At 42.0% G+C, this 13,962-nt stretch overlaps 1 protein-coding gene across 1 annotated transcript; it reads right to left on the bottom strand.

Annotated features, from left to right (window-relative positions):
- Positions 1–10,914: 10,914 nt before the first annotated feature.
- LOC124666649 (GDP-mannose 4,6 dehydratase 1-like) lies at positions 10,915–12,284 on the bottom strand. Its single transcript, XM_047203987.1, has one exon. It carries the CDS (start codon positions 12,282–12,284, stop codon positions 11,163–11,165), a length of 1,122 nt encoding a protein of 373 aa, XP_047059943.1. The 3' UTR covers positions 10,915–11,162.
- Between the last annotated feature and the right edge of the window lie 1,678 nt (positions 12,285–13,962).

The following is a 13,962-nucleotide window of genomic DNA, read 5'->3' as shown; positions in this document are numbered from 1 at the left end:
GCATTTAGTTTAATTTTGTTATCATGTCTAGCTCTGTACCTGTTACTTCTTCACCTGAGGAATTAGTCTTTACTTTTAAATAAGGAGATGAGTAGAGTTTTAAAGATGCTTGGTCTAGAATTTTTGATGCTTATCGTAAAGCTGAACCTCAAATGACTCTAAGTTTGCTCCTTAGTAATTTTTATTTTGGGCTTATGATTCGCTATAGATATGCCTTAGATGCTATAGAGGGAGGAGATTTCCTTCATTGCAACGGTGATCAAGCTTTTAATGCCATAAAAAAATTGGTTGCATCACATAGTTCAGCTAATAACTTTGATTCAACTCTTATTAGCATTTATAATAGATTAAACACCCTTGAGATAAGTGCATCTTGCTTGAAAGAAAATTATAGTTATGTTCGTAACCGTCTTGATGAAGTTTTAGTGAACTCTGAACCATCAATGTGGAACCCTACTATTAAAGTTATTATTGGTGGTGAAATTTTTCATGCCCGTTGTGATATTATGTCTGAATTTTGTCTAATGCCTGAGAGTATTTATGAATCTTTGACACTTTGGGGACTTGTTGAAGGGGGAGAAGGAATAACTCTTATTGATAACTCCGTTATAATTCCTAAGGGAATAGCCGAGGGTGTGCACACAACCATTATTGGAAAAACAGTATCCACTGATTATGTTGTTATTGAATGTGTAGGAACAGGACAAATCACACTTGGAAGATCCCTGCTGAAACTATTGGGAGCAATCATAAATACGGGAGAAGGCACCCTAAAATGCACACCAGGAGGCAGACATGTATTCCCTAAACCAAAGAGTAAGAAAAAAAGTAAGAAGGGTAGGCGTAAAGCCCGAGGTAATGTTGATGCTCCTTCTCCTGATAATACTTGATTTGCACTTTCTGCGCCTAGCTGAAAGGCGTTAAAGAAAAGCACTTCTTAGGAGATAACCCAAGTTTCATTTTATTTACTGTATTGTTGAGTCTTGGAAGTTGTTTACTACTGTAGCAACCTCTCCTTATCATGTTTTTGTGCCAAGTAAAGTTTCTATGTTAAAGTTGATGCTAGATTTGGATCGCTGCGCAGAAACAGCATTGTTGTCTGTCACGAATTCGTACAGATCTCCCTGTAAAAAAATCAAACAAATCTGCAAATTTACGAGCGTGATCCTCATATATGTACGCAACTTTCATTAGTTTTGAGTTTTTCCGTTTGAGCAAGTTAAGTGCCCCTGCAAAATTCATCTTTACGGACTGTTCTGTTTTTAACAGATTCTGCCTTTTATTTCGCATTGCCGCTTTTGCTATGTTGAATGAGTTTCTTTGTTCCATTAACTTTTAGAAGCTTTGTGCAATGTCTAGAAGTGTTAAGAATGATTGTGTCACCTCTGAATGTGTGAATTTTTAATTATGCACTAACCCTCTAATGAGTTTGCTTGAAGTTTGGTGTGGAGGAAGTTTTCAAGGGTCAAGAGAAGATGATGATATACTATGATCAAGAAGAGTGAAAGGTCTAAGCTTGGGGATGCCCCGCTGGTTCATCCCTGCATATTTTAAGAAGACTCAAGCATCTAAGCTTGGGGATGCCCAAGGCATCCCCTTCTTCATCGACAACATTATCAGGTCACTTCTAGTGAAACTATATTTTTATTCCATCACGTCTTATGTTCTTTACTTGGAGCGTCGGTTTTCTTTTATTTTCGTTTTAGTTTGAATAAAGTTGGATCCCATCATCCTTATATTGGAGATATTACGCTCCGCTTTTTCATATGGAACACTTGTGTTCTTAATTGTGCTTTAATGTTCATGGCGAAGGCTGAAATTGCTTCGTTAAATTGCTATTTGGTTGGAATCAGAAAATGCTGCATATGGTTTGGATTAACTTGGCAATTGTCTGAGCTCTCATAGATCATGTTTAAGCTCTTGCATCATGTAGTTTAATCTATTAATGAAGAACTACTGTAGAGCTTGTTTAATTTGGTTTGCATGATTGGTCTCTCTAAGTCTAGATATTTTCGGGTAAAATGTTTGAACAACAAGGAAGACAAGTGTAGAGCCTTATAATGCTTGCAATATGTTCTTGTGTAAGTTTTGTCTGTACCTGTTCATACTTGTGTTTGCTTCAAACAACCTTGTTAGCCCAAACCTTGTACCGAGAGGAAATGCTTCTCGTGCATCCAAACACCTTGAGCCAAAACCCATGCCATTTGTGTCCACCATATCTACCTACTATGTGGTATTTTTCTGCCATTCCAAAGTAAATTACTTGAGTGCTACCTTTAAAATTTCATTCCTTTATCTTTACAATATATAGCTCATGGGACAAATATCTTAAAAACTATTGTGGTAATGAATATGTAGTTATGTGTCTTAATTCTTATAAGTTGCTTGTTGAGTGGTAACCATGTTTCTGGGGACGCCATCAACTTTTTACCTTTGTTGGATATCATGTGAGATGCTATGCATGTTCGTCTTGTCTGAAGTAAGTGCGATTTCATGATCAAATGGTTTGAGTATGCATATGTTAGAGAATAACATTTGGCAGCCAACTAAAGCCATGTATCATGGTGGAAGTTTCAGTTTGGACATACAACCTCAATCTCTTATGAGAATACTATCTGTTGTTGAATGCTTAAGCATTAAAAGAGGAGTCCATTATATGTTGTCTATGTTGTCCCGGTATGGATGTCTAAGTTGAGAATAATCAAAAGCGAGAAATCCAATGTGTGCTTTCTCCTTAGACCTTTGTACAGGCGGCATAGAGGTACCCCTTTGTGACACTTGGTTGAAACATATGTCATGCAATGATAATCCGTGTTTTCCGAGCTAAGTAGGACAAGGTGCGAGCATTATTAGTACTCTATGCATGAGACTTGCAACTTGTAGGAAGTATTATGCATAGCACATATGAATTATTACTACCGTTGACAAAATTGTTTCTATGTTTTCAAAACAAAAGCTCTAGCACAAAAATAGTAATCCATGCTTCCCTCTGCGAAGGGCCATTCTTTTACTTTATGTTGAGTCAGTTTACCCACTTCTTTCTATCTTAGAAGCAAACACTTGTATTAACTATGTGCATTGATTCTTACATGTTTACTTATTGCACCTGTTATATTACTCTATGTTGACAAATATCCATGAGATATACATGTTACAAGTTGAAAGCAACTGCTGAAACTTAATCATCCTTTGTGTTGTTTCAATGCATTCTACTAAGAATTTATTGCTTATGAGTTAGCTCTTATGCAAGTCTTGTTGATACTTGTCTTGAAAGTACTATTCATGAAAAGTTTTGCTATATGATTCATTTGTTTAGTCATTATCTTTGTTAGCAGTCTTTTGTTCAGATCACTCCATTCATCTCATATGCTTTACAATAATGTTGATCAAGATTATGTTGGTAGCATGTCACTTCAGAAATTATTTGTGTTATCGTTTACCTACTCGAGGACGAGTATGAACTAAGCTTGGGGATGCTTGATACGTCTCAAACGTATCTATAATTTCTTATGTTCCATGCTACTTTTATGACAATACTCGAATGTTTTATACATACTTTACAGCATTATTATACATTTTCCGGCACTAACATATTAACAAGATGCCGAAGCGTCAGTTGCTGTTTTCTGCTGTTTTCTGCTGTTTTTGGTTTCAGAAATCCTAGTAAGCAAAATATTCTCGGAATTGGACGAAATCAACGCCCAGGGTCCTATTTTTCCACGAAGCTTCCAGAAGACCGCGGGGATAACGAAGTGGGGCCACGAAGTGGCCAGACCACAGGGCGGCGCAGCCCAAGCCCTGGCCGCGCCGGCCTGTGGTGTGGGCCCCTCGTGACGCCCCCTGACCTACCTTTTCGCCTACATATAGCCTTCGTCGCGAATACCCCTGTACCGAGAGCCACGATACGGAAAACCTTCCAGAGACGCCGCCGCCGCCAATCCCATCTCGGGGGATTCAGGAGATCGCCTCCGGCACCCTGTCGGAGAGGGGAATCATCACCGGAGGGGCTCTACATCATCATGCCCGCTCTCGGATTGATGTGTGAGTAGTTCATCCTTGGACTATGGGTCCATAGCAGTAGCTAGATGGTTGTCTTATCCGCTTGTGCTATCATTGTTATAGATCTTGTGAGCTGCCTAACATGATCAAGATCATCTATTTGTAATGCTACATGTTGTGTTTGGTGGGATCCGATGAATCTAGAATACTATGTTAAGTTGATTATCAATCTATCATATATGTGTTGTTTATGTTCTTGCATGCTCTCCGTTGCTAGTAGAGGCTCTGGCCAAGTTGATACTTGTAACTCCAAGAGGGGGTAATTATGCTCGATAGTGGGTTCATGCCTCCATTTAATCTAGGATCGTGACAGAAGGTTCTAAGGTTGTGGATGTGTTGTTGCTACTGGGGATAAAACATCGATGCTTTGTCTAAAGATATTTGTGTTGATTACATTACGCACCATACTTAATGCAATTATCTGTTGTTTACAACTTAATACTGGAGGGGGTGCGGATGCTAACCCGAAGGTGGATTATTTAGACATAGATGCATGCTGGATAGCGGTCTATGTACTTTGTCGTAATGCCCTGATTAAATCACATAGTAATCATCGTTGATATGTATTGAATCTTGATTTGTCAATTTCCCACCTATAATTTGTTCACCCAGCATGTTAGTTATCTTATTGGAGAGACACCACTAGTGAACTATGGACCCCGGTCCATTCTTTTACGTCTGAATACATTCTATTGCAATTATTGTTCTTTACTGTTCTTTGCAAACAAACACCATCTTCCACTCGATACGCTTAATCCTTTGTTTTCAGCAAGCCGGTGAGATTGACAACCTCACTGTTACGTTGGGGCAAAGTATCTTGATTGTGTTGTGCAGGTTCCACGTTGGCGCCGGTTTCACTGGTGTTGCGCCGCACTACACTCCTCCACCAACAACCTTCACGTGCTTCTTGGCTCCTACTGGTTCGATAACCTTGGTTTCTTTCTGAGGGAAAACTTGCCGCTGTGCGCATCATACCTTCCTCTTGGGGTTCCCAACGGACGTGTACATCTACGCGCATCACACCGCCTCTCCTTTGACCTTCGGCGGCTCGGCCATGTCAGCAAGGCTTCCAAAATTCCTTACCTACCCTTATTTACCGTAGATCTATCTGTATATGGTATGTAGGCGCTCGATTCGTGGCATGCATAGCAGATTTGGTAGGGTTAGGGTTCCATCGGGTTACTGTGTTGGGGTTGATTCCCTTTGTGACATTCCAGTTGTTCTTCATGTGCTTGGGCTTCAAATTGATTTGTGCAAGTTTTTGTTGGTTCAGTAGACCTAGGGCTTCAATTGTTAGTTAGATTTGTTAGGTTGCACTTATGAGGCGTTGATTTCATTCACTCTGCTTAGTTTGCTACACATGATTTGTCGGCTTCTACAATTTTTTTCGGCTAAAGATTTAAAATAGTAGCAGACTACAAGCTAAGAATGTCTTGTAATACCTTAAGCCGTCCAATGGAAAGCATTGCATTCTAAAAGGTCTTGGAGAACATAAATTAGCTTTTGTTTGCTACATTGTATGAGGCTAACTTGTAAACGTTTAACATACTGGTATGTGATTATAGTGTGGCACAATGATTCATAGCTTGCACATTGTTGAGACATCTCTTAGCTTGCTACGCTTAACTTTCAAATGCTTAACATAATGTGATAATGATTAGAAATGTGGCCACATATTGGTGGTACAATGAATCTATCCGATAATGAGCATCGTACAAATGCTCAACAATGTGCATAGAAGTTGGTTCGAAAGATTCATTGTTGCCGCACGGTCATTTTTGTATGAGGCTTTTTTTTCAAAACCGGGCCGAACTTCTAAAAAGCAGTCCACCCGCTTCCCCAATTGTCTTGTTTTCAGTCCTTTTAGTTTCCTTTGAAACATAAAAACACATAAAAATTAATGTAACCCTTGGAAGAATGGATAGAATAATTTATTCGCCTTTTAGTGTGATAAACTTTCCACAAAAAGGTGAAATACTCATTGAACCCTTTGAAATCGACCCCGCAATAACAAAAGCAATTTATGAAACCCGCTTTCATGGAAAACCAAAGGAGGATCCTATAATACACCTAAGAAAATTCGATGAAAGATGCAAGGCTCTGAATATAAGCAACACAAATAATAAAATAATCAAAGTTAAACTTTTTCATGTTCACTTACTGGAAAAGCATTAGATTGGATATTAAAATGGGCAATTGGAAACTTTTACTCTTGGTTTAATGTTAAAGCTGCCTTTGTAGAAAGATTTGGATCCCCTGAAACAATGAGTCACCTTAATTAGGGAAATCATTATCTCTTTTGAATAAAATAAAGATGAACTACTAGCAAAAACTTGGGAAAGATTTAGAGGACTTTCTTATGAAGCAGAACATGGCCTTAGGGATTGGATGCTAATGCACATATTTTATAGGGGTCTAACTAACACCTCTATGACATACTTGGATAATGAATGTGGAGGTGCTTTCATGAACACAACTACCTCAAACGCCTATGTGTTATTAGATGGCATGCTTTTGAAAGTCAAAATTATGGAAAGTTTGGAGAAAGTTGAAGTGCCTGAAGAAGTATTTGATGATAGATATGAAATCTTTAATCTGCATAATAGAGAAAAGAAACTAGAGGAAGTTAAAATGCTAAGTGAAACAAAAAAAACCTCTACTTGACCTTGATAAATGCAGCTTAAAATAACTTATCAATATCTTACAAAAGTTTTCAAATGACCTATCCATTAATTTTCATCAAGCAGGTTTTGGCTCCTACATAGCAAACTATGTCATCGAAGAAAAGATAGAAAGATATAATAATAAAGCCGTGATACCACCAAAGATTGGGAATGCTTGGCTACCCAAAATATTAATTACTATTGGCAAAGAGACCCGTCATGTTATTGTAGATCTAGGATCTAGCGTCTTCGCGTTATCAAAAGAGCTATATGGTTTACTAGAACTCAAAACCATGGAAAATGTTCAATAGATATTTTGCTTGCTGGTGACTGAACCAAACATGCTTTAGAAAAAGTAAATGATATTATGGTTGAGTTACATATGACTTTTGTGTCTGTTGACTTTGTTATCATGGACATGGGGAGTAAAATCTCTAGTCCTATAATTTTTGAAAGATCTTTTTTGAGAATTACAGGTGCAGTCATTGACTCAAAGGATGGAAATGTGAACTTTAAGTTTCCACCTAAGAAAAGTATGGAACACTTTCCAAGAAAAAATAAGCTAGCACCAAGGTATAAGCTACCACACGATCTCCATATTACTTGAATCAAGTAAGTAAAGCCTAGTTATATGTCTATAAAAAACGCTTTTTAGGAGGCAACCCGGTTATTTATTTTTATGCATGCCTGGTGTAGTAAAAGAGTCTTTTTTAGTGTTTTTGTTGTAGGTTAGCAATAAAGCACCAAGTAGAACCTATTTTGGATGCTAGAAAGTTGTTAGAACACATGGAGTAGCAAATTACTACACAACACTGTTTAGCAGAAAATTTTACTAATTTTTTCTGTAACTCCTATTTCTCTCATATTTACATTGTAGTTGTAAATTTTCAGCCACTATATGAACAAAAAATTGGCCAAAATTCCTTACATTTCTAGGTGGTCGAAATATATTTGTTTTGCTGCTGTTGAAAATCTGGACAGATTCTGCCCACTAGTGTTTGAGTCATTCCTTTGGGTCCCAAAATGATTTGCCATGAGTCTTTTGATAAGGGGCATGGATGCATGTCTAGTTGTCGGGCTATGGACATCGGGGGGAAACATAGGAGGTGGAGGTTGTGGGTGGCGGCGCTTCTGTTCGGGAGGGTGACCTGGGTGCGGCGAGGTGACTCTGTCGGGTGGGGAATTTGGGGTGACCCTGGGGAATTTGGAGTGACCCTACCCGGTCGAGTGGAAAAAAGAAAGAAGCAAACTGGTATGACTTAAGTGGTGGCAATTGGTGTAAATTTTTGTTCATTTAGCACATCATACATCATTGGGGCCACCTAGGGATCCTAATTTTTCCTTCTGAACGGTGGAGATCTCTTGGATCTGCCACTCTAGTCCTTTTTAATTTTTTTTTCGAAATGGGGAATGAAACCCCGGCTTCTGCATCATGATGATGCACACGGCCTTTTATTAAACGTTTAAGAGTACAAAGTTATACATCTCAGGCATCGCTCAGAGTTGATACAAGAATCAACCAGCGAAATAAAACAAAGAAAGACATAGTACACATCATTGTATCCATCTATTGTGCCACCAGCCAGCCTGGCACAAGATATCCTGAGCAACCATCTGGAGCCGTGTGCATCCAGTAGCCATAGCATCCCGCTGTCCCTCCGGTGACAGGAGAGCCCACAACTGGACCCAATGTGCCACCATATGAATAACCTGCAAAAAGTGGAAAGAATGTTTTTTATTAAATATAATATCATTCCTCACCCTCCATATAGACCAACATAAGGCAGAAACCCCAATACGGATTAATGCCTTAGATTGTCTATCAACTCCATTTAGCCAATTACCAAACATATTCGTAATATTGGTTGGAGGTGGGAGAGCAAAATTAAAATTAATCGTACGCCAAAGTATCTTAGCTAACGGACAAGTGATGAACAAATGCTCAATAGTCTCTTGTTCACCACAAAAAACACACTTTGTACATCCCTGCCATCTTCTTTTAGCTAAATTGTCTTAGTCAGCAAAACCTTATTGCTCAAGAACCACATAAATATTTTTATCTTTAGGGGAACTTTAACTTTCCAAAGATACTTTTTTCGAAGACCGTCAAACGTAGGTACCAAACCACGGATTTGCAAATAGCAGAAGGTTCTAATTTAAGCCGCAATATTACGGCTACGTGCACGCATACAACCATTAAAGTATTCAACCTACATCGGTTTGATTAACAACAACGATATTTCAGGGAACAATAACCCAACTGCTTCGTTAATGTTTGAAGGAGACGAGCCACCTTATTGAAAACGTAGCATCCGGGATAAAAATTACGACGAGTATCCTCCTCCTCTGACAATGGTATTCGTGCAATCTATGCACTGAAGCACGCAACTCACAAACATCTTACTACTTCATGTCTCCTATGTATAAGGCCAAAACGCAATACTTGTTTAGAGGATTTCAGATAGAAATAGATGCAGACCAAGCCATCAAGAGCTGCTATTGAAAACTGAAGTAATTATTCTGCTGCATATGCTGAACATACGACGCGACAGCATGTTGTCTTCACATCGATTGTTGTCAGCCGCGGCGTGATGCCGACGGGTGATGGCATTCGTTTGATCGTGCACGGCTACTTGATTTTTGGTGCCATTTTCAGCGATAATTGCCGGCGGCTGGTGCGGCACGCCGGCGGATGATCACATTCTCGCAGCCTGCTCGGCGATGGAGCTCGCTGCTATTTTGACGCTAGATTAGGATAAGCTGACCTGTTGTTTTGGCGCCAGAGATTGAGCAGCAGATCATTTTCGAGCGCTATGCTGTGCGGAAGGACTGAGCTGCTTTGCCCGCTGGATCAGTTTTGCTGAATATGAATGGCTGATGCGATGGCCCACGGAAGAGCACGTCAGACAAGCCGCATCCCTGTCAGGCTATGTTCGTGTAACCATGCCTCTCAGTCTCAGACTCTCAGGGCCATGATCCAGGGAGCGTAAAATCATCCTATGCAACCAATCACGCCCTAGAAAGCACAAATGCCATTGTAGATGTTTATTTTCACGCAGATATACCCTATTTGTGTATGTCTGTATTTCCACTAGTCTATGTACTCCTTCTATCTTAAGATAGAGATTGGACAACAAGACAAGTACAGAATCGCATATGTCAAAAAGAAGTAAAATCAGCCACGATCTTCATTAATGTGCAAGTGCAACTATCCAATTCCAAGCATCTCAAAATCAAATTGAAAATTTCTCGGTGAAGTTATAAATAGACAGGCTCTTTTTTTCCATATCCAATGGAGAACGCATTTTGTAGCTGACCAAAATTACAAGGATATTGTCTCAAGTCTAAACTGGCCTCTGGAGAGAATGGCAAATATGTAAAAATCCCTTTCAACAATTTCATTTGTTTTTTTTTTTTGCAAAATAAGCATTTCAATAGAAATCAGCTGAAGAATACCACTGTTTTGCTTATTCAATGCTAATAAAAAAAGTCTAGGCACATCATACACGAATAACTCACACAAGCAAGCAACGTATCCTCACCAGGTTCACGGAACACTGACCAGCAAGCAATGTATCCCCTCCAGGTTCAAAGAAACTGAAAATTGTTGATTCACTATCCAAGAGATGGGCAAAACAGCTTTTCATTACATTTAGATCATTGTCTAAGCACCCAAAGACAATTAGAGTAGAATGTTTATACTATACTTTTGTCTGCTGAAGCATGATAGTTACTAGTTTCTGCCCAGCAGCTTGTCAAACTTAGCAAACAAATAAAAGGCAATACAAAATCAAAATGCTTGTCCTGAAGCCAATTTTGTTTAAATCGTGTTGGATCTTTCTTGTCCTTCCTGGATGCACATTGACTGGCAGTTAGTTATATTATGCCAGTCATATTCAAGAATAGTGACCTTTAAACTCAGGACAAAATGCTTAGTGCTTCAAAGACAAAATAGGCACGAAGAAAGCATGCAAATGAAAGCTTCACGACAAGACTCTCATTTCATTTAACTGTAGGATTGTAGTTCAGCTCATACTCTTCAGGTATGAGAAGTATGGGCCACATATTCACCCTTTCAATTATCCCCATTGCAATGTGGTGGTGAGAAATGCTACTACGATGGATGCCAAAGATAACAGCTTTCAAAAAGTTAAATAAGACTGGACCAATCAACAATACAGAAAGACAAGGCTGGTCTCATAATCAGACTGACGATTTCCCTTCAAAAATGGCACTGATTGATTCATTAAAATTTGATAAAATCATACCCGTAGTAACATAATTAAAGATATTGTGTGATCAAACTACAAACCTCCTTATTTCTACCTTGAGATGAACAATAATAACCTGAGCCAACCTTTACTGCAATTGCCACACTGTATCAGCTTCAAGGGCGAAAACCCAAATCAAGCTCCATCGAACCAAGTATTGCTACAAATTCTATGGCTGCTGCTTGGCGTCGCGGTACCCAGCATCCACGAGGACCTTCTCCTTCCTGGCAAGCTCAATATCGTTATCAACCATCATCTCAACTAGCTGCTGGAACCCAACCTTGGGCTTCCACCCAAGTTCTCTCCTGGACTTGGATGAATCCCCCTGGAGGCTGTCCACCTCTGCAGGGCGAAAGTACTTCTTGTCAATGACCACATGATCTTTCCAGTCCAGCCCGGCGTACCCAAAGGCAGCCTGCAAGAACTCCTCCACGGTATGGGACTCCTCTGTGGCGACAACATAGTCACCAGGCTTGTCCTGCTGCAGCATGAGCCACATTGCCTCAACGTAATCCCCGGCGAAGCCCCAATCCCTGGCGGCGGAGAGGTTGCCGAGGAAGACCTTGGTCTGCAGGCCGACCTTGATGCGGCCGACAGCACGGGTGATCTTGCGGGTGACGAAGTTCTCGCCGCGGCGGGGCGACTCGTGGTTGAAGAGCACGCCGTTGCAGGCGAAGAGGCCGTAGGCCTCGCGGTAGTTGACGGTGTACCAGTGCGCGGCGACCTTGGCGGCGGCGTAGGGCGAGCGAGGGTGGAAGGGCGTGGTCTCGCTCTGCGGCGGCGGGGTGGAGCCGAACATTTCAGAGGAGCCGGCCTGGTAGTAGCGCATGGGCTTGGAGGAGAGGCGGACGGCCTCGAGCAGGCGGAGGGCGCCGGTGGCGGTGACGTCGGCGGTGTAGTCCGGGATCTCGTAGGAGACGGCGACGTGGGACTGCGCGGCGAGGTTGTAGACCTCGTCGGGCAGGACGTGGTCGAGCGCGCGGCGGAGGGAGGAGGCGTCCGAGAGGTCGGCGTAGTGGAGGCGCATCGGCGGCCGGTCCGCCGAAGGGGCGGCGTGAGGGTCGTGGTAGATGTGGTCGAGCCGCTGCGTGTTGAAGTTGGAGGAGCGGCGGATCAGGCCGTGCACCTCGTACCCCTTGGAGAGGAGCAGCTCCGTCAGGTAGCTCCCGTCCTGCCCCGTGATGCCCGTCACCAGCGCCACCTTCCGCGGCGGCGCCAGGGAACGGGGCACAGAAGGGTTCTCCTCGCCGGCGGCGCCGCCGTTGGAGTGCGGCGTTGAGGAGTCGGCCATTTTCTTGGTTAGATCTGGGAGGGTGGAGGGAAGGGGGATATGGGGTGAAGAAGAAGTGAGCGGGCCCAGGAGTATTTGTAGGGCCGGAAGACTTCGGGTCTGGGTCTGGGTCAGCTTCTCAAAAAATTGAACAGCGACAGAAATGGGAGAGGGAGGGAGGGCTGGAGGGGAATTAGGGTTAAACCCTAATTTGATTTTTAGACATAAGAGCATCTCCACTCGAATCTCCCGTACGAGATCCGGTGTTTGCTTGTATAGGGACACGGTTGGCGATTTTTTGATTATAGGGGGGGAGTATGGTCCTAGTCATAGCCTTCGTTTTGACTTTTTTGGTGGTTCCGTAGAACGTGTGGCATGTTTTCGTTGGCCGGGTGTTAACCGACGCCCCTGGTTGCCTCCCTATAGGATGGGGTTGTCCAGAGGGCGTCGGATAAATAAAATTTTACGTCGGCGCAAAAGTCGTTTATAGGGGACAAGACTAGGAGCGTTTTCTCTCTCCAGCTTCCTCATTTTAGCTGTTTTGGCCGTTTTTGGGGAGGGCGAGTGGTGCTCTTCAACGGAGGGAGAAAACTTCACTCCCTGACGAGGGTGCTCCTCGACAATGCCCTCCGATTGGGGCTTAGAGTTAATGGAATCCTGTAGGCTGACACGAGACATCGGTTAGCAGACAAGCGGGGAGAGCAATTTACCTGTGTTCGGGGCCCTCGATGAGGTAACACCCCTACGTCCCGCCTCGTCCGATCTTGATTATGAGAATATCGGGTTACAATGGGGTGCCGAAGGTTTCGGTTGTGATCTCGTCGAGAGGCTAAGTGCTACGGCGACCTAGCTCTAGACTTCTGGTGGCTAAAGTTGCTAAGATTGATTGTGTCCCTCGGCAGCCCCTCGCCTGGCCTTTATATTGGAGGTCAGGTCTCAAGAGGTCTGTCCGGGTACGACTAGGTTTACAAAAGACCTAGTACTAAACTTTCCTTGTTCGGCTCTTCGTCTTGTACTCCAAGGAATTTTCCCCAGCACCGTCCTAGTGGCCCATCTTGCCATCGGGTATCTTCATGGGCCTCCAGTTGAGCCGTACAGGATAGGGCAATGTCGGTTACCCGAAGGGTAATGCCCACGTCACTCCCCAACACTTTTTTGCAGAAGAGAGAGAGAGAAGTTGTTGACATTCCATAAAATTGTAAACGTAGCAAAAGGAGAAAACTGTAGCCCCAAAAAAATTTTGTTGTCCGATTAACAATAAAGCTTTGAACTCCACAATACATAATTAAAATGATTATTGAAATTCAATACATAAATAAGTTCATCACAATACAACCAATAAACAGATAAGTTCAAATAAAAGTTATAAGTCCACACAAATAATGTAGTTCATCATAATACAACCATCAAACAAATAAGTTCAACAAACAAATCAATTGTTGCAACGTATCTTCCCGAGCTCCTCAATCAAGTAATCGATCCGCCTGGAGAATCCATTGGATTATTTATAGCTTCATCGGTCCTTTTTGGCCGAATGCTTCTTCCCATACACTCATCAACATATGGCAAATGTTGGCCACGCTCATCTTTTACAATCATGTTATGCATGATTATAGCATCTGGCATGATCCTTCACAAAGTTTTGTCATCCTAGAACTTGGCCGGTCCTCGCACAATGGCGAAACAAGATTGTCAAACC

Source organism: Lolium rigidum, chromosome 1, assembly GCF_022539505.1.
Source record: "Lolium rigidum isolate FL_2022 chromosome 1, APGP_CSIRO_Lrig_0.1, whole genome shotgun sequence".
In the NCBI taxonomy this organism is placed as follows: domain Eukaryota; kingdom Viridiplantae; phylum Streptophyta; class Magnoliopsida; order Poales; family Poaceae; genus Lolium; species Lolium rigidum.
The sequence above is the reverse complement of the archived record's forward strand: the minus strand, read 5'-3'. Positions and strand labels throughout refer to the sequence as shown.